The 20,690-nt window shown below is 46.2% G+C and overlaps 1 protein-coding gene across 2 annotated transcripts in view; it reads left to right on the top strand.

The window, feature by feature from the left end:
- The window catches only part of TMEM87A (transmembrane protein 87A), a 213,071-nt gene that overhangs the window by 141,461 nt on the left and 50,920 nt on the right, over window positions 1–20,690 (top strand). For both annotated transcript variants that reach the window (XM_078659633.1, XM_078659634.1), the window contains exons 14-17: window positions 7,056–7,114; window positions 10,106–10,209; window positions 13,094–13,167; window positions 19,278–19,339. In XM_078659633.1, coding sequence (XP_078515759.1) covers window positions 7,056–7,114; window positions 10,106–10,209; window positions 13,094–13,167; window positions 19,278–19,339 — 299 coding nt within the window. The remainder of the gene's footprint in view (window positions 1–7,055; window positions 7,115–10,105; window positions 10,210–13,093; window positions 13,168–19,277; window positions 19,340–20,690) is intronic.

Consider the following 20,690-nt stretch of genomic DNA (forward strand, 5'->3'; position numbering starts at 1 on the left):
CAGACACACTTCACCCTCACCCTACCGAGGTCCTCCCCCCTCGCCTGTACTCACTGTGCCGCTGTTGTACCGACCTCCTGAGAGCCATCCCTGCTGTTCGCGGGCATCTTGCGGAACAGGCCTGCTATATATACATCGGGAGGCTGCCAAACCGAGCATGGTGTCCCCGCGCTCGGTAGTAATTAAAACAAGCGCATTTCTCTCACCGCCGAGGGTTCAAGTTCCACTTTCTGCCCCGGGCTCCGGGGAATGGTCGGCGGCTCCTTTAAGAGCATACAAAGGCTTCTCGCTTCTAATGCACTGACGGCCACTAAAGTTCAAATGTGGTCAGAGCCTTCGTGTATACTCTGTTCTTTCAACCCTTCTAAGAGGCCCGAGGCTCCACTCTGCCTCTTACTTAAAATTACAGCCCTTGCTCGGCTGATATTAACCTGCCGAGAATTACCGAGTAATCGCGATGACAGACACAGCTGCTGGGAAAGTCCTTCATTATTTCGGTGTATCTTTGGAAGCAATTGTAGTGGCTCTACTGTGTGGCTCGCCCCACCATGAGGACGCGCCCCACCGTGGCCCTCCCTCACCGCGCCATTTCACCCCCTCCCCCCCAGAATTCCTGTGCTACCCTTTGCCCCCCCCAGAAGACAATCCCCTTCACTCTTGCCTCTTGCAACCTGTCCCGCCAGTACTGTACCCCTTGCCCCCTCCCGCATCCGCCCACAATTGTCGCCCCCGCGCAACCCCGCGCTGTACCCCCATCATTTGCACCCTGCAATACTCTCCTCTTTTATTTATTCTTGGCGCCGCCCCCGGGCAAAGCCCGCGCCACACCATCACGCACAAACAATAAATTAATTGCCGCACATCTCGTCGAGTAACGTGCAACCTCTAACCGACCAACCCTCGCCATGCGCTGGGCTTCCGTGGAATCCCCCCTGCTGACCCCCGTGGAATCCCCCTAGTCGACCCTCTCATCGGCCAGGCCGCCCTAGTGCTAGACATGCTACGCAGCAGTCGCCCATCTCTTCCAGCCCCCCAGCCTGGCTCACCCAGAGGAACCCCCCCCCCCCATCATTACCGGCCACCCCTGTGCTCCCGCGCCTCGCCCTCCCCGCATCCGCAAACCCTCGACCTGTTCACCCACAACTCAAATCCGGCCCCCCCTTCTCAAGCTCTTGTTGGCGCGTCCAAGCCGTCACGTGTACGCCCTATCCACGACTTCGCCCCTACCCATCCTCTGATCACCCTCCTCCCCTCTGCCGCTGTTGAAACCTCACAGACACTTAAATAAATATGCATCAATTCACCCTGACAGTGGCCCAAAGAAGGCATTGCGACAGCGCCTGACCCCGCTTAACCCCCCCCCCCTCCAGCGCCCGCAGCACTGAACCACCAACACAATCTGCACAGGAAGGATGAAGGGCCCGTGCCGACGCCCATCCCCCCCTCCCAACCACTGCTCCTGGGCACCGTAGCCTCGGCACCCCGTCGGCAGCTCCACTCTCGGATCCACCCTCACCCCTACTGCCCCTCTTTGTGTTGCTCTAGACACCCTAGCAGCCCTTATACGTCTTGCCCGACGTCCTTTCCTGAGCCCTCCTTGGGCCTCATCCTATATCCATTTATTTATTTATCGCTTCTATATAGCGCGGACTCCACCCGAAGGCGCCAGAGCGCCCCACACAAGGAACAGAACTGTTACATGAGGAGAACACTACCGCGAACAACTACAAAAGCAGGCGCTAAGCTACCCGAGGCAAAAGCGACAAAACAAATACACGAGATAGCAAAGGTGCCATGATGAAAAAGTGACGAGTGTGCACGTTACAAGAGAAAACAAAGTACCAATAGAAGTATATTACTGCCAAATAAGCTAGACACTCCGGAACTCTGCCTGGACCCATCCCCTTTCCGAGGCCCCCATTCCCCCCGTCCTCCGTCTTTCGCACCTTATCCCTTCTTTATTCCGTGGACGCCCGGAGCCCCGGCCTGTACCCCACGTGTTGACAGCCGCCTGCTCCAGCCCATTCCTCACTTGTGTGCGGCACAGGACCCTAACGGAGCAATGAAGCGTTGAGGCCGCCAGCGGTGTGCCATGCTTGCCTATCCTCTCTCTACCCCCTCTTTCCCGCCCCCTGGGCATATTGCTCGTGCCATTGTCCCTCTTCATGGCAACAATGTTTCCGAGTTCAACTTTCGTCTATTGCGCTCGCCCCGCAGATGCCAGGAGTGCGATCGTGTCTCTACTGAGAGGCCGAGGTCTGTCCCTAACCAATCACACCTGAACCTCCTACTCCCCACTTGTTCTGTAGCCATACGTATCTCCCTGTTGCGCTGACCCATGCCTTCTTATTTTACTACCGGGGGAGGGGGATGGGCAATTTCCACCTTTCGCCCCCCGCCTCCCTTATCTGCCACTCCCTGCCATGCCTGGTGGGGCAGGCTCTGCCCCTGCCTCCCCAATCCGCCAGCCCTTAGTACCATCGGCGCCCCCCCCCTCCTCATCTTACAAATTCCTTTCTCCATTCCCTCCCTCCTGTCACTACCCCCTACTTCCCTGGCTGCCTGCGTTGGTGCCCCAGTGGCATTCCACTACGCCCCCTACCTTTGGCGCCCTTACCGTCTCCCATCCCCCCTGTTCCGTTATTTACGCCCTGCCACCCCCCCCCCCCTTCCCCCCAGCCCAAACCCCCGTGAATTTCACCGGACAGCGCCTGACATTCTAAGCATCCATTGTGCAATTTATTGCCCCCCCCCTTCCTGGCAGAATTGAAACTTGTTCTTGTTCCTCTGCCAGGAGCCGCCTAATGGCCGCAAGTTCCATCCGACACACTCTATGCCTACTTCTTGCAGCATCCCTTTAGTGCTTATTCACCACGAGTGCCATCCAAACTATATGCTCATGTTACGCATGTACAAATCCCTTCTTATTTCTGTTCCCTTTGCATCGGAGGACTATTCTCCGAATGGCACTAAACTGTGCCTCCCTAACCCTCGCCCATAACCCTATTCCCCGCGTTCCTTCTCCTGGTCAGCCCCCTCCCATCCACCCCATGCCTCCCTCCTTTACCCTGTAATCCGACCCCCTTATGCCTCCTCCATCGCTATCTCGTTGGCGCTTTTTCCGCTATCCTTGACTGCTCATCCCATACTCACTCCGCACCTTCCTTCTCTACCTTCCTATTATTATGTTTGAGAGGCGACGTCGCCCTCTTATTCGAATGACGCTACCTCTCCGCGTAGCCGCAACTAAGCCCTCTGCCAGCAGTGCTTGCATACCCGTCCCTTCAGCAGCGCTTGCACACCCATCCCTTGAGACTGCACTCGCCGTCTAGCCGTAGAGCCTTCCCCCCTACCCCTGACTTTCGCCCACCGCTCCGTCCTTCCAATCAGCCCTCCAGCATATCTTTCATTTGACCCCCGCAGTCCCGCCGCCCGCCCTGCGCCCATCCACCTTTTGTCTCCCCCCCCCAGACCTCCCTTCGAAACGGAGCCCCCACTGCTTCGAGAGCTGCCCCCCCCCCCCCGACTGCGTACTTCTCATCACACCTCCTGCAAACCTGACACCCTCCGTGTCTCGCATACCCCACCGGCATTTACATTTCCCCCACCTGGCCTGCATCTCCATACACCCCCTTCTTGCCCTTGAGCCCCCGCCGCAACCGTAAGCACCCGCCCCGTGGCAGAGCACACCCCTAATCCTGACCCCCCCCTGACCACCAACCCTTCGCGCCGTTAATTATTTCCTTCCCCTTATTTATTTATCTAATTTATTTATGCATTTTTATATAGCGCGGACTTCACCCGAAGGTGTCAGAGCGCTTCACAAAAGGAACAGAAATGAAACATAATGAGAAACCTTACAAAAGCGTACGTTACGTTACAAAAGGTAATAGTGACATTTGTCATCAAACAAAATACATGAGGTAGTAAAAATTATTTCTTATTGTTGAGGCCACTGTCTGCGCGGCACCCCGCGACCTCACCCCGTGTCGGCAGGTCCGCCCACAAGCCCTCGCCCGCCCCTCACCCCCCACCGAACACCCTTGCCCACTGTCCGGCCAAGCCACCTCCTGCTCCCGACCCCCACCACGCACGCACCACGCCCTGCGCCCCTACACTTTACATGCAGGCACCCTTTCCCAAGCGCTCCTCCCTGGCACAAGTCCCGAGGACTCGCCTATCCCCGACTTCACACCTACCCACATGTGCTCGGCCTCACCCCTTCTGCTGTCCTTTTTGTTGCCTGCGCACCATGGCAACCCTGCCCCCTTCCGACGCACGCCACTGTCCCGCAAGACGCCTATTCGATCTTCTCTATGCGCGATGCCTTTGTCAGCAGGGAGAGCAACTCTACAGCCATCTGACAGCCTTCCGAGGGAGGAGGCCCCGCGGAGTCGAGGTGTGCACAGGAAGTGCACACTCGTGTGCACACACAAGCCGCAGCTCACTCCTCGTGTGCACACAAGCTGCAGCGCAATCCTCGTGTGCACACAAGCTTCACGGAGGCTGACAACTGGTCCGGGGCGCTGCACTGCTCCACACCCCCACAGGTAGAGATGACGGGGTTGACAGAAATGCTGCAACCTCCCCTCACCCGGCAGCCGAGACTTCCGGCCACTGAGGCCAGACAATTGGTGACAAGATTGGAGACGGCCAGGTTGTACGGCTGAAATCGGCATCGTGCCTTTGGCAGGGAGTGCAATGAGGGCGGGTGCCGTCAATGCCAGCACAGATTCGGGGGCGTTCCCGGCTGACGTCGCGTGACGTCGGCAAAAGCCAAAGAATCTCGGGAACGCCCCCGAATCTGGTCCGGCATTGACGGACAGGCCCCTCGTCCAATGGCTAGGCTCCATTTATGGAGCCAGCCAATGAATGACGAGGGCCGACCCAAAGCCACACTACAGTTCTCATCAGGTTTTCGCCTGCGCGAAAAAGATGCGCAGAGCGCATCTTTTCGCCAGGCAAAACCTAATAAACAATATATCCTACGTACACTTACTAGTTATGGAGAAAAATTGGAGATTCCTCAAATTTATCTTTGGAGATCAGGGCATAGATGTAGGTAAATGTGAATTACCGATTCATAAATACCGAATTTTAGCGATTCGGTATTCATGAATCGGTAAATCAAATGTAGGTAGAAATTCGGTAACAAATACCGAATCGGTATGATTCGATATTTACCGATTCTGTAATTACAGAATCGGTATTTTTTTCATTGATCCCTATGGGCCTTGAAGCCCATAGGATTCAATGGCAGATATAATACCGAATTTACAAGGGGGGCAGGGTGTCACTTTGACACCCTGTTGCACCTTTGTTACTGGCTTGTGTGCCATGTGACACACAGACATGCCCTTAGGGCATGTCTGTGTGCCACATGGCACAGGTGTACATGCACAGATGTGCATGTACACAGGAATTCGTTATTTACCATGGAATAGTATTCCATGGTAAATAACGATTCGGTAAGGGCCTGTGGCACTGATTACAGTGCCACCTACATATTGATTTACAGAATCGGTAAATTTACCGATTCGGTATTTTACCGACTCTGTATATTTACCGAATCTGTAAAATTACCGATTCTGTAAATCAATGGCCCCCTACATTACAAATCCCAAATACCGGTCGGTAACGGCCGAAATCGGCAGTTACCGACTGGTATTTGGCGAGCTACATCTGGCCCCAGACGTTTTAATTTTCTGTCCCTCCCTTCAGCACCGTTCAGTTGTATGAGTGTTGAGCAAGTGGCAGCTGTTCACAACTTTACTTGAAAGTGGTTGGGAAAGGGGTTGAAATTGCTCATGCATTTACTTTGATGGCTATCAGATATAAATCTGCTACTGATCCTAGAATGTTCATTCAAAGCCAGAGTTTACTTTCTACTGAGGTTATGGTTTATCATCAATAAGTGAACATTTTCCCTCTTTCCTTCGAAGGCGATACAGTTGATTGGCATGACAGTGGACAGTACTAACCTTAATGCAGTCCTCTCCGGAAATGTCTGAGGCTTTTGACAGAAACACATTCATCCATTAGTTGGAGTGCACTTCCTTTATTCTTCTGGTGTCTTTCATGTAGCTAGGGACCCTCTGTATGAGCATATCTATTACTAATGGACTAGAGTCTGCAATCACCTAAGTGGCCAAATTGTCGTCTCTCACAATGTGCTGCATCCTTATTTTACCCATTTATAATGCATTACCTCAGAACCACATTGTAATTGACTTATGGTGATAAAAGCCATCGTTTGCCTTGTATTGCTATTTTTTGCTATGGACATCTACTGTTTTAACGCTTGCAGGGCCCTTGCACTCGCTTCAACCCACTGAACGGACCTCAGTCACGTGCTTTAAAAAAAAAAAGACAACTGTTTGGTAGAACTCTAGTTACTATCTGTAGGCAGAAGTCATGCAACGTTGTTGAGTGAAGTTACAGTGTGCTGCAAAGAAGACAATACCTTCCCACTTGCACTGTAAAATGTAAAACAATGTAAAGTGCTTATTTTCTACAAAGTGCATATATTTCCTACAGCCAAGCTGTAGCCTGTATACACACGTTTACTGTGAAAAGGAATTCAAATCTTACTTTTGTGCATATTGATAGAAAAGTGGCATTAAAGTAAAATGTTCAGTGCCTAGATGATCTACTCTGTAAAGATTAATGGTGCAATTAGACGTTTATTGCATAAGATGCTTTTACTAGGTTGGGTATATTACATTTAGTCTGCCTAAGTCCAACTGAGTGCTTGAAAAAAGACATCCACATCAATGGCTGATGAATATTAGGCTTCTTGCACGGGATTCACCAGCCATTCCTAAAATGAGTTGGGAATAAATTGAGGTTCTCAACATTAACAGGACCCAAATCTAATGACCGTGCATATAAAAAATAAAAAGCAGTGCTCCAAGACTTTCACCATGATTTTATGGAAAATCTCTATTTCACTTCGTAACCACCTGCACTTGGCTTATTGGTAAAGGTGTATAGCCAGATCTGAATATCAGATTCTTGTAATCCAATGTTTCTGTCTCTGATTATCTTTCCTTTAGCATCCGTTGCATTCATCATCTGGACCACCGTGAAATTCCGCCTTTCAGACTGCCCAACTGTAAGTTGACAAAATTGTTACTGGCAAAACTAAATTGTAATCCAGAGTGTGTGAGCATCTTAAAACTTAAGAGTTCTTAATTTGGAAGTTTCGGATATGCTCAATGGCAAAAGAATGTTGCAGCATCATACGAGTGCTGGGAAGTGGACAACAAATGTTCATTAAGATTACCAGATTAGAAAGAAATTGAAAACATGCTGTATTTTGTTATTAAATCAGGATGCATGAATTACTTAATTGAATTCTACTTAAAAAGGGACACCAGCATAGTAATTAAGGTGATCTTGAAAGCCTTTAGAAGAGAAAATAGATTTATTTTTTTAAACCTGCATGCCCATGTAATGTAATGCTTTCGTCCTTTTTTTTTTTAGGTCTTACACACTAGACATGCAAAAAACGTATTGACATTTCAAAGTGGGCTTAGAACCCACCCTTTGCTTACCACTGCTTGGCTTTACTGTCACTCTCATTTGCCTACTCTTCACGCGTTAGCTTGTGTGAGCTTTCCATACTCTACTTGTATTTTATCTCCCCTGGAGCATATGTCATCCCACTAATTGCTTTTCAAGCACTACTTTTTGCTTTTTGGTTAAACACTCCATGGGAGTGCATGTGTTTGCCAGCTGTCTTCCTCGTGTACTTCTCTCCATAGGCCTAATCCGTGTTGCTTTCTGCTGCTTGTGTGCCTCTTCCTCAACCGATGTACATTGCTCTCTCTCGCTCATTAATTCTCCTCCCACCCCTGCTGTTGTGTTGCTCACGCCCCACCCTTGGTGTTGCTTTCTTCACCTGCTCCCTTTGTGTTGCTTCCCGCTACCCGTACCCTCCATGTTGTTTCCCCCGCCCACGTCCTTTTGATGCTTCCTCCCCACCCATGCTCTCCATGCTGTTCCTACACCCACAAAATAACTGTTTTTCCAATACCTACTAATTTATTTCTTTACAGTTTCCAACTCAGTAAATAAAAAATAATACTAGGATCATTATTACGCACGTGCATGGGTGGTGCACACACCTACCAAATGGCATTGCCACTACATCATAGCACATTTTTTGCTTCTTTTACCCACGCTGTACAGCATCAGAAATGCTGTATGGTATGGGGAAAAAACTATGGCAAAGCCAGTAGGTCCCGAAGGTAAACCCTATTTATTGGCTTTGCCAATGTTCATTGGGAGAATGTCGAATTCTAAAACTGATGTAATTAAGACAGCAGTCTCAGAACTTTACCATCGTTTGTTTTTTTAAATGGAAAAGAAAGGGTGATCAAACAAGCAACCTAACTGTTACATTTTTTTTTAAGTGGGTCGTACCCCAAAACCTCTTGGGCTGTGCTGTCTAGCCCTATGCCTTTTGAAGCTTACATCTGGTTAATTGTCAGATGTATCTTTTTGCAACCAGATAACAAGAGTCTGTATCAAGGGAATTACTCTATTGAGCTACTGTTTTCTAGGTCTGGCGTTAGAGAAGACCTTTTGATTTTAATAAAAGCCATTGGTCTGTTATTGCATTATTCACATTTGATTTCCTCCCACTACAGCATATGACATGGGACTATGAGTCAGCCCACTTCAGGCATGGGCTGCTTTCACTTTGCGTGACAGCATTCATTCACAAAGTAGTTCATGTCTGTTCGAGGGACTACTATTGCAATGTCTGCTTCTTGATAGCCAAAAATATTTATGCTTTCAGCTTTTTTGTTTTTTGTTTTAGTGATGGCTCAGCAGCCCTCCCAGCATTAAAGTTTAACAAAAACAATGACAAAACTTAGCAAGCATTGACAAAGACAAGAGGCTGATGGGCAACACCAGACATATTGGCTTTGTCAATGCTCGATTCTCATGTAAAGCTTTCTGGGATCGTGCACAAGGTGGAGCTATGTATTGTTAATCATGAATGTGAGGAGTCCCATGAAGAGGAATCATATTGAGGAACCTTTTTTCAGTTTTAGAGGCTGACTAGCTTGGAGTGAAATAAGTGACAAATGACTTTAGTAAACATGTCTTTCTTTTTAGGTCTCGGCTAGCCGCGAGGCGCGGAAGCGCATCTCCGCCGAGAACCTATTGCTGCCGTGTCTGCTTCCCAGGAGACAATCCTGGCCACGCGCATGGCGATTTGAAACTGCCACGCGCACGCGAACGCGCGCTGTGGCCAGGCGCTGTATCCTGGGAAGCTCGAAACACCACACACACACGCATGCGCATACACACAGACACACACACAAGCGCCCATGCACGCACGCACATACATACAGACACACCCCCCCCACACATACACACACACACACAAGTGCACCAAGGCCCCCCTCAGAAACCAAAAGGGACAATTGACGCCCAGAATTTCTGAGCTTTGTTGTCAGCAAAACATGCACTTACTCAGAGATGTTTCAACTTCATGTATGTGCTAAAGACCCCAATAAGAAAGCCACAGGTATCGTCTGAGCAACGGAGTGCAGTACACAGTATCATGGTACAGCCTCAGATGCTTTATTGTCAAACACATGTAGTTGGTTACACATTTCAGGACAAGAATTCATAAAGTGGCTGTGGACACGTTCAAATCCCAGAATACAATAAACTGAAGCGGAAAGGGCCACCAGAATATATTTTTGCCAAATGATCATTGCTTTGGGCTGTATTTACACATGTTCTATATTCATGTGTTTTGTGAGCAACCTTAACGCTAAACAGAAAATACTGATGTCCGATTATATCACTGTAACGTACTGCTTACAGTCTTTTTGTATCTTTATGCAACACTTGTAATTCAGATAATTCAGCAGGAAATATGTATAGTAAGACAATGAATGTAGTCTGATTGATAGCAGACACTAATGCTTGAGGGTGGAGGGCAGGAATAGCATTGCCATATTATGTATATGCCCATTTAGTGACTACTTGGACAAGTACATTCCTCTGGTTTCATGATGCTCTGTACTGGTATAACGTTGGATATGTTTCAGACATTCACTTAATGTGTCTTTCTTTGTAGGACTGGCAGGAGCTCTGGGTAGATGATGCCATCTGGCGATTGCTGTTCTCAATGATACTCTTCGTCATCATGGTTCTCTGGAGGCCATCTGCCAACAACCAAAGGTTCACACTTTAGCGTTCATAGTTCACCGAATTTTGCTTATTGCACTTGGGACATTTTAATTAATTTTGATTCTACTTATTTATTTAAATGCAAAGCTTTAAGAGGTGCAGTAAAGCTGCTTCTAAGAGTTACCGCATGATGAACGTGCTCAAAAGAAGAAACAATGAAAAGGGATAGTAGGGGCTGTGGCAGATAAGGCTAAAATAAAAAAGTGGTTTGGCTCTGTAGGGGACATAGGCACTGACATAACTGGAAGCAGCCATTGGCCCCTAATGCTTCACAAGTCTCTACCAGGTCCTAAACTTTGAGGCTTGGGGCCATATCTCCAGACCCATACAGGCTAAAGAGCCGGTTTAAATGGTTCTTGTATCAGGGCACCCTGCTCCAACAAATTGAATTGGGCCTCATGTCAATGGTCTGAAGGCACAAGATCTTCTGGTGACTGTGGAACTGGAGAAGGGTAAAGCAGGCAGGGATTAGTGAGTGCTAGGGATGGATCTTACTCACCAGTTCACTTTTAAAATGTGATATTTACCTCTATGTGTACTTCTCTAAACCAGTTGAGCTGTGGGGTTCTTGTAGCTCCTTGGTGGTTTTTGTTCCTTGAGTTGTCACTGGCACAGATTTGTAACTCCGCAGGGCCTTGTGCTAATCTTTGCAGGGTCAAGACATGTTATCTTCTTGAAAGACTATTCAGCTCCTCCCTTTGCAGGGAAGGTCTGTTCATTTCTGTTTATTTGGTAAACAGATCACATTAGCAAGGCTTCTGCAAAGAGGCCAGGCCTTGTCCCAGCATAGGTGATTGAACTGCAGTGTAGAGGATTTCGAGGTCTTGGGAATGTGTTTGCCATATACTGGTGCATTGAATTCTAAACCATGTAGGAAACAATGACTGAAAGGAGGCAGTATTTTTCTCACTGGAGTGGCCAGGGAGAAAACCTGAACAAGCCAAAGGGCCACTTTTTATGACGTTCAAGACTTTCTCCAATCAAGGAGAAGTGCAGCTTACTTGTGTGTCTTGTTTTGAAGTGTTTTGAAATAGTGAATATGCGGTCAGACTAGTCAGAGCTTGTGGTATCTTTGCTGATACAAAGCCAGATAGCTTTCATGACAACTGTCAATAAAGTAAGAGAGGGAAAGGATGTTTTTTTTTCAGCAGAAGGGAAGCCTACTTTTTGATTAAAAGAGATCCCTCCTCCACCAACAAGCAACACCAAATATATACATACATATATACAATACACTTCCAGGTTCGGAGTGCCGAATAAATCATTCAAAACAAAAAGCAAAGAACTTTGGGTAGTTCCCACATTTAGAAGGAGTGCAGCTCCTCTATATGGAGCACCCTACAGCACCAACGATACTCAAAATCTGCTCACCTCAAATCTCTGTTTTTCTGGCACTTTTAAGCATAAGATTATCACAGTGACATCCACTCCGAGCTAGAAAGGTATAAAGCATTTTGCTGTTTTTTACAGCAAAATCTTTAAGCATAGGATTAGCACAGTGGCAGCCACGCCGAGTTGAAAAATGACCAAAGACCTTTACCACTCCAGTCACAGTATTACAACTTTGGATTGGTAAAATACTGTCCAAGCCAACCTGGAATGAATAACAGAAACCCACCCCTGACACGTGTTTCGCACATTTTTAACACAAAGTCTTTAAGAATAGGATTATTACCTGCCATCCATACCGAGCTAAAGAAAATCCACATCTAGTTGAGTCTGGATTTTGTCTTTTATTACTGTTTATATCTTTCCATGATCAAATGGTGAAAATCTGATGATCCCAATAAAGTGCATGTTCTCCTGACTAATCCCAATTAAGTGCATGTTACCTGACTAACTCAGACTCATTTCTCCCCTTCCCTGCCTTGCACATATATCATTTTGGTCTTCCTCCATTAGTCCTTACCCAACCCCGGCTCCTCTTCTCCGGTGGTGTGAAATATGTGGATTCTAACTGGCTGTGATTTCTCACTTGAAGCAAGTTAGTGCAGTGATTCATAGTTGCTTCGATCAGATGAAGCTTTTGAAAAGCATCTTCTTATTTTTATGCCAATTGAGTGCAGTAAATACTTTTGCTCATGCATGATTGGGCTATAGGAATAGTTTTCATCTTGAACTATCACTAAAATGTGCCTTGCCCTCAGCAGCAAATTAGTAATGGCCCACCAAGTCTTCAGCGCAAGCGTACACAATTTGAGCATGTGACTGCAGAACAGATCTCTTGACACTGGCTCCCTATAAAGCACAGGATTAAGTGTAAATCTTTCTGTGTTGTTGTCTGAGCGTTCACTCTGTAAGGCATAGGGTCCTCCGGAGGTAATTTTGCCACTATGAAGACTTGGAATTGAACCGCACTGACACACTGACTCTTTCAGCCTGGACTCATGTGATTATCTAAATTGTTATTCCCTGTGATATTTCTAGATTCTACCAGGGCCACCCAACCTGAACACAATTTTAATAAGAATTTTATGATTTTCTTGTTAACTAAAAATCTTTTGTTTAGTTTTTGTATTCCTCAGATAAATATTAGATTCAATTTCAATTCAATATTTTCATATATGACAAAGTAACACTCCTATTCTTTCTCTCTGCGTCCAAACAAGCAATTGAAAGGTTCCTCTTGTATGTTGGATTCCTCGTCACTGGTAGGAAGATGTTTGAATCCTTCCCCATTCCCTTGTAGCATTTGTTTTACTGCTATTTGCAAGCCATCAACCCAGACATTTAAGAAAGATCAATCCGACACAATACAATGTCAAAGTTAACAAACTCCAAGCACTCCCACATCACATCACCTCAACGAGCAATTGGAGGTATCTCCAAACAATACTTATGTACAATTTTTCTTTGTTCTTTTCACTGTAAAAAGGTTTGCCTTTTCGCCACTGAATGAAGAAGAGGAAGACGATGAGCAGAAGGAGCCCATGCTGAACGACAGCTTTGGTAAACTACTTTAAATACATCTATAGATTGCTCATCCATGTGTAGAACTTCTAGTTGCTGTGTAGTGCAATTCCATAACAATATTTTGTTAATGCTATTTCTAAAATGGGCCTTAAATGGCTATGCTTTTTGTGGGACAGGTAAGTGCTCAGGATATCTCGGCCCTTTCCATCAGCAAGTCTCCATTGCTTCACTATTTTATCCATTTCCTGCACCTGTTTTTTTATGGGTATTTTAAGCTGTTCTTCTCTGAAACCTTTTGCCTTCCCGGAAGGCGGTATCACCATTGAGTGAGGCAATGTCTGCGTCTGCTCCCATTTCCATGGCATTTTTTATGATTACCAGCCCTATATCCCCTAGTTTTTGGATGAGGGTCCCTCACTGTATATTTTGTAATTTATTTATAGTTTCATACCCACTTTACACGCCCTCTTTCATCCTGTGGTTAAGTGAGGCTGGGGAATTATCCGGCATCATGAGGAGGCGCAAACAAAGCAGCATACCAGACTGGTCCTTTCCATCTAGATAACTCTGCTAAGCTGACAACACCTTGTGCGGAACCTTATGCGGAACAAAGCTCCATATCACTTGGTGGATATTTCAGCTTCTTAGTGAATGCTTTTCAAGGTTATATTAGCAGGGTCAGCAGCCCACTCACAGTTCCATCTAAAGTACAAAAATATGCTTCATACACTGCCAGTCCAGGGCAACGTTTCCAGGCTTATCTATAATATAACCGCTCCCATGCTGGTCCTGAGCTATAACCCATACAAACCAGGCATAAGTCTACCTGCTTAACACAACAGTTAATCCCTAGATCATATTTAAACAGTCTGAAAGGTGTGGATTTGGGCAATATACATTGTTTTTCCTCAAGAAGTTATTTTGAGGGTAAGCCAGTTGATTTATAATGCATCGGTCTGAGATTTGGCCTAACAAATTTGAGCTGATCAGGAGTGACCACCCTCCCAACATGAGCTGAAATGGACAGAATATTAATTGTTTTTGGTGTCTGGGTAGGGCAAAAAGCCTACTGGGGATGCAAGATTAGCCAGCGATCATGACTTTAAATTTGTCTTAGTTTCCTCAACTTTTTCCTCTCACAGTAAACTGTTAAAAAATTTCAGCATTGTCCCTGTCATGAGAATCATCCCATCTCTATAAATCAGACAAGGCACTGAGATTACTGTATTTATCAGGCGCTCTGCATGCATGAATCTGAAATGTAGCTCTTGGTTGCTAACTTGAGTTTTAAAGAAAATTTGAGCAGCCAAGCATCCCTGTAACGCTATCAATTGTTTTCCTATTATTTCCCCTATGCCGATCAGCATATTTTTCAGAATATAAAGGTAAAATAGCCTCACATATGTCCGCTTGGATGCCTATATTGAGGAAGTGCAAAAACAACAGTTGATGGACAGAATGCAGAACAATGTCCTACAGTCACCCCAGTACAGTGTTCTGGGCCTAAATCCATCGTTTTTTTGCACTCCACACCACCCCAGTTCAGACATGGCCATAAGCAAATCAGCCTTGACCCTGTGCCTCATGGGAACAGTCCAGCCCGAACTGCCAAGCCATGTCTTCCCTGGACCGGAATCAAGCATCCTAGGACCGGTTTCTGGCTATCAGCCGTCATCAACCAGGATAGCTTGACTCTAGTGGTGTGGAGAGCACGGGACTCATGTCTGAGCATACCCGTCCTACTCGGGGTGACCAGTGCAAAAACAACAGTTGATGGACAGAATGCAGAACAATGTCATACATTCACCCCAGTACAGAGATCTGGGCATAAATCCATCGTTTTTTTGCACTGCACACCACCCCAGTTCAGACATGGCCATATGCAAGTCAGGGTCAAGACTGATTTGCATATGGCCACGTCTGAACTGGGGTGGCTTGGCGAGCAAAATATCGATGGATTAAACCCATACCTGTGACTGGGGGTGAATGTTTTGCCATTGTGCAACATTCCGTCCATCATTTTGTGTGCTCTCATATTGAGGAAGGGCCTCCCTCAACAGACGTCTGTCCACCGGCGTCTGTCCATCTTCTGCAGTGCTGCTTTCACATCCAGGAAGACCAAAAAGAGCCTCCCCTTCTAGAGGCTAACCTATTGTATAACTAAAATGGTGAGGTACACACCGCATTCAATTGTTCTAATTCCTCACTTAGAGCCTGCCTGACAACCTACAGGGCATACATTTTGACCATTATGTGTCTGAACTCTGTTGGCCAACACTTGTCTGAAGATTTTGACCACTTACTCAAGTAGAGATAATTCCTGGACACATGGGATCTCCTCTTTTAAAAATATGAGTAACTTGTGCTGAGCCATGATGGCAGAAGGGACCTGCCATAGGTCAGTATCATAGCTGAAAAGGTTTATGGTGGTCATGCCAAGGCCAAGACCTTACCATTTTTTTTTACTATAATTGTTTCTGTTCTGCAGTATGTAAAAACAAATTAGGAAGAAATTCTGAGAAATACACTTCTGCCGAGCACAGAAGAGAAATAGGCAAACAGCCACAGGACACCTTGTCTACAAACCACAGACTCTCCAGTTCGTGCAGTTAATGTGGTTGTCCCTCTGGAAACTAGGTCCAGGGAGAGCTACACAAAATGGCCGGCATTAACACCAAAGTTTGCCAAAGATAATTCCATCATCACACTTTTTACCGTTAGTGGAAGGGAATATGCCACTGTTTTCTCCTCTGTATTCCTCATCGTACCAGTTATGGGTTTTGGGGTCTGTTAAATTGGTTTCTTTGAGCTCACTGGAATTTGTCTGAACATAACCGAAAATGCCTCCCGGTAATAAATGGGATTAACCTCCTTAGACGTCAAAGCTGTCAGTGAGTGTAGGTGTGGCAGAATTGACATACATTGACATAATTAATGTAGGTTAGGTTTTTAAGCTTTACTTTCTAGTATCACCTAGAAATACATCTTTGGTAGACATCCAATGTCGAAGTGGAGCACCTTTTTATATAGCATTTATTACAATTAATACACCAGTAACATATCAACACTAGTACTCGACCATACACAAATATTCATCCTTTATATCTTTTTTTTTTTTGTGGAAAAGTCATAAGATTTTCTAATATTCTTCTTATATTTTTGTTTTTAAATAAAGGGAATGGCTTGTTATCAATCCCTGACTCTACATTTGACTATATTGTGGAGCTCGATAGCATTTGTTACATGGAGAAACCACAACTCCGCTTGTATATAAGAAAATTACACACCGTCCCTTTTTTGGAACTAACGTCTTGTCTGTGAGAAAGACATATCAGTTTATGGTGTTTGTTTTGGCAGTTAACTCAACCACCCATGTATCCCATTCGTTATGCGAGGTGCCTTTGCCAGTTCTTTTCTGCTGAGCCCTCACGGCTGCCATCCCTGCACTCACCCAGTTCAAACCGTCTGCTTTTCATTGCGGGGAGGTGTGGGGTATGTTTGCCTTCCAGTGCACTGCAATGTTTCTCTTGGCTGTTACCATCAAGAAATCTGCAAATCTGCATAGTTGTTTTAAGTCCTTGGTTCTGTGTATCTGCCCAAGCACAACAAAGGGGACGCCTCTAGTCTTCTACAAGTAGTTTCTGAAATCCGTATTAGAACCTCGCTCCAATACTGCTGTATCATGCCGCAGTCCCACACCATATGAAAAACCTCAGCCTGGAGTGTATGTCATTAGGTGCACTGGTCTCTTGTGCCAGGGAACATTTTTGCTATACTAGGAGGAGAAATAAGTCTGATGCAAGTAATTAAATTGCATGTATTAATTAAACTGCATGTATTCAGCTTCTGTCTTTCTCCTTACTGTTTTATGGTATTCATGAGCAGTAAACCATTTGGTCACAGTTATTTCTCTTGCTACTTTCTCGTCCCATTTTAATTTTACTTCAGAGATATCAACATTGTAGACGGGGCCAGCCCTTTATGTAGTATTATAACTGCTTACTGAACACTGCCATATATTAAAATCTTAGAAACCATCGCAAGATTCATTCGGCTCATTATCCGCTACAGTCGAACAACCCTCATCAGGCCAGTATACACAATAAACTTACCAGATCCCTGTCCATAACCCTCCCTGAGTGCTTCAAGCATACAAAGAGTCCCTGCTGCATATAGGTCCCCAACACTTTGTATGCCCACCTCCAGCCGTGGTCGTTTGCCATGTATATTTGCAACAGTTCAGAATCTGGGCATACCCCAAAGAGGAATCTCGGTTGCATAAACTGTATGTGCTTTTAATAGTTTCTGAAATTTCCTCTTTCCTTATCTAGTCACTTAAATTGCTCTATGGTATCTGCGTAGTGAGTCAAACTCTCCCAGTAATCCGCTATATATTGAGTGCCTGTTAGGAGTCGCCAGACAGCGCATACCATCCAAGTCAGACTAATAAGCCATCCATTTAATCATCCGCTGGAGATTAGCTGCTACATGATATATCTCATAATTAGGAGCAACCATTCCTCTTGAGCCTTGAGCCTGCAGCCATGCCCAGGGCATATCTTCAGCAGTAAAATGCCCGGCACTGCAGGCTGTTGATAGCGCGCTGCAGCTTCGGCTAAAAAAGCAAATTGTAATTATATTTAGCACACTCGTCTGGCAGCACTGTCTGTCTCACTTACTTGCGAGTGTGCGAGCCATGGCAATGGGTTTACTGCGGTGGTAGGATGGCTAGGCCTCCCGTCTCCACAGAGTCCAGTTCTGGCTGCTGCAACGTCACTTCCTCAGAAATTTGCAGCGAGTGGTTGGTCATCTTCATGATTTTACATTTCAGCCACGCAGCGGTGCAAGCAGCAGGCATCTCTGCCATAATTTGCCGAAACCACCTAGCCAGCCTCCCACAAACAGCAGCAGCCGGTGGCAGCACTAGCAGGACCTGATGTCCCCACAGTGCCTAAAGTCTCTGACTGTATCAACCTGAGTCGGCTGATGTCTCTGGGCACTAGCTCGCCATGACATCACTCAAAGCTGCGACGTGGCAGGAATCTTCTATATTGATACATTGTAGCAGCCAGCTGCTACTAGCTCAGCCAGCCAACCCTCAAGCCTGCGGGAGCAGAGCGCACAAACCACTGCCCGCTGCCAACAGTCCTGTTTTAGCTTAGCATCGTTTTTATGGGCAACGCTAATGGCTTGACAACTGAGGCGCTGTGCCTATAATGCGTGACTGTGCATTTCAGTGCGGTGATGAGCAACCCCACACTAAAACGAGTCAGTCTAATACCTGATGCGTGGTACTTGACAGGACTTCAAACTTTAATTGGAGCATACATTTAGACTAACCCGTGTTCACTCACCAGCTCTTTTCACACTCTTTTTATAGTGCACATATCATCAGGTTTGTATCTGTTCCTTGTAGTAGGATGTGCAGTGGGGCAGGGAGAAGAAATAGACATAGTTGTTTCATTCATAGCATATGTCAGGGACTTAGCCTGTACCCGCTTAAATTCTGCTATCTCCGTGTGAGGTTTCTATACATTGTTCAGTTGTGCTCTGGCCTATTCATTTTCATGTTATAACCGTGTACCTCTTTTCAATGCTGGCTGGCTCAGATCACTGGTCTCTAGAGGGCCACGGTCAACATCTAGCCATCTGCCATCGTATTTATTGGAGCAGATCCCAGTAGTATCCTGGGACCTCTGGCATTCACACGCTGCATAGAACTCCCCCGGTAGTAGGGTCCTGAATCTCTGCTCCTTTGATAGCCATCAGCAGTCCAATTCCTTGCTGTCCCCGGGTTATCATTGTTTCACTGCTGCAGCCTGCTTGGCCGTTCGGGTTCCTCCGATCGTCATCTTGTTTGTGTCAGGAGCCAGCGGTATCGAAGCATTTATCGATTGAATGTAGTGGGTTCCACAACTTTATTTAGTTCGTTTTCATTCATGTTTTGAATACATCCCAAATATTTATGGGATGCACAGCATTATAACCACATTTCTAGATGTTTAAAATATGCTCCCTAAGTAAAAGGTAAAACTGGTAGCTTTTGGGTAGTATGTTGCCTTGATGTTGGTGCGTATACTATTTTTGTTTCAACGTGTGCTGACGTAGAAGCTGCTGCAGTGACGGTCTTCTCTCTTTTTGTGTAGTGGGAATGAAAATGCGAAATTCAAAACAAGAAACAAATGGGAATGTGAAGCCCAACAAAACTGTGAGTATGCTGTTGTAACTAAAAATCTCCTTTACACTCTAGTTGTTCTCCTCCCAGGGGCCTGTAGTGTTGGGTGTTCAGTGTGTTATTCATTATTTCAAAGCAAATGGATGTGTTTGATGCTGCTGTTTAATGTGGATTGTCATTGCAAGTTCGCCTGGACATCCGAATCCTTTGAGACTCATAATTATTTTAGTGGCATTCAGCACAGGCTCATCACTTTTGCACTAACAGCACTGACAAATATGATACACCACACTACATGATGGAGCAACACAAAAAGACTACCTTCTCATTTAAATTGACCCGCTGATCCCTGTATCCAGACTTTGGAACTCGCTCCCCCAGTCTTTGACTTCAGTTAACGGGCACCTGCCTTTCAGTAAGGCATTAAAGACCTGGTAGTACACTATATATAATCTAGGAATCTGGCTGGATCCCACGCTCACTTTCACAGGGCACACGAAGAAGGTTGCAGCCACCTGCTACGGTATCCTACGTGGCATGAGACCGATTTTGAAATATTTTGACCCTCCTACTCGGCAGCTTGTGGTCCAAGCCTCGATTTTATCCCGGCTGGACTACGGAAGCGCGCTGATGCTAGGGGTCAATCAGGCTGAGGCATCCAGGCTTCAAAGGGTTCAAAATGCCGCAGCACGGGCCATCGTTGGTCTTTCCAGGCACTGCTCGGTTTCGGGCACCATCCTGGCCCTACATTGGCTTCCGGTCAGACAGAGGATCAAGTTTAAAGCACTCTGTCTGGCTTTTAAAATCCTAAAAATGTCTTCGCCGCCGGCTCTTGCCAATTTGATTATTCCCTGCATCCCGTTGAGATCTTTAAGATCAGAGGCTCTTCATCTGGCAGTTTGCCCCCGTTTTAAACTCAGTAGAATGGGTGGCCGCTCTTACCGGGTTCTTGCTGCGGGGCTGTGGAACTCTCTCCCGGTACACATTCGAGCTCTGAACGACTTGTCCACTTTTAGGCGGACTATTAAAACTTTCCTGTTTCCTCTTTCCTAGTAGCCCCCTCCCCCGTCTATCTCGTATTTTGTGTGTTATGTTGTGGTACCTGTCTAAGCGCCAGGACGCCCCTTTGCTGGGACAGCTGTGCGCTATAAAAATATCATTAACATAACATTAACATAACATATAGGCAGACCCTTTTTAGCATCATAAGTGTTTGATCTCCTGCCAGACTGAAGTGTCTACAGCACCTTGACGCCTACCGACAATTGTTGCGCTTTATAAATTAAAATCAAATCTATCTCTTTCTGCAGCCTCGATCTGAATGACACCTTTCCAGAATTGCTACCCCACATCCTGCCCTCTTGTCACTGCTACAGTCTTGTTA

Source organism: Lissotriton helveticus, chromosome 9 (assembly GCF_964261635.1).
Source record: "Lissotriton helveticus chromosome 9, aLisHel1.1, whole genome shotgun sequence".
NCBI lineage: Eukaryota > Metazoa > Chordata > Amphibia > Caudata > Salamandridae > Lissotriton > Lissotriton helveticus.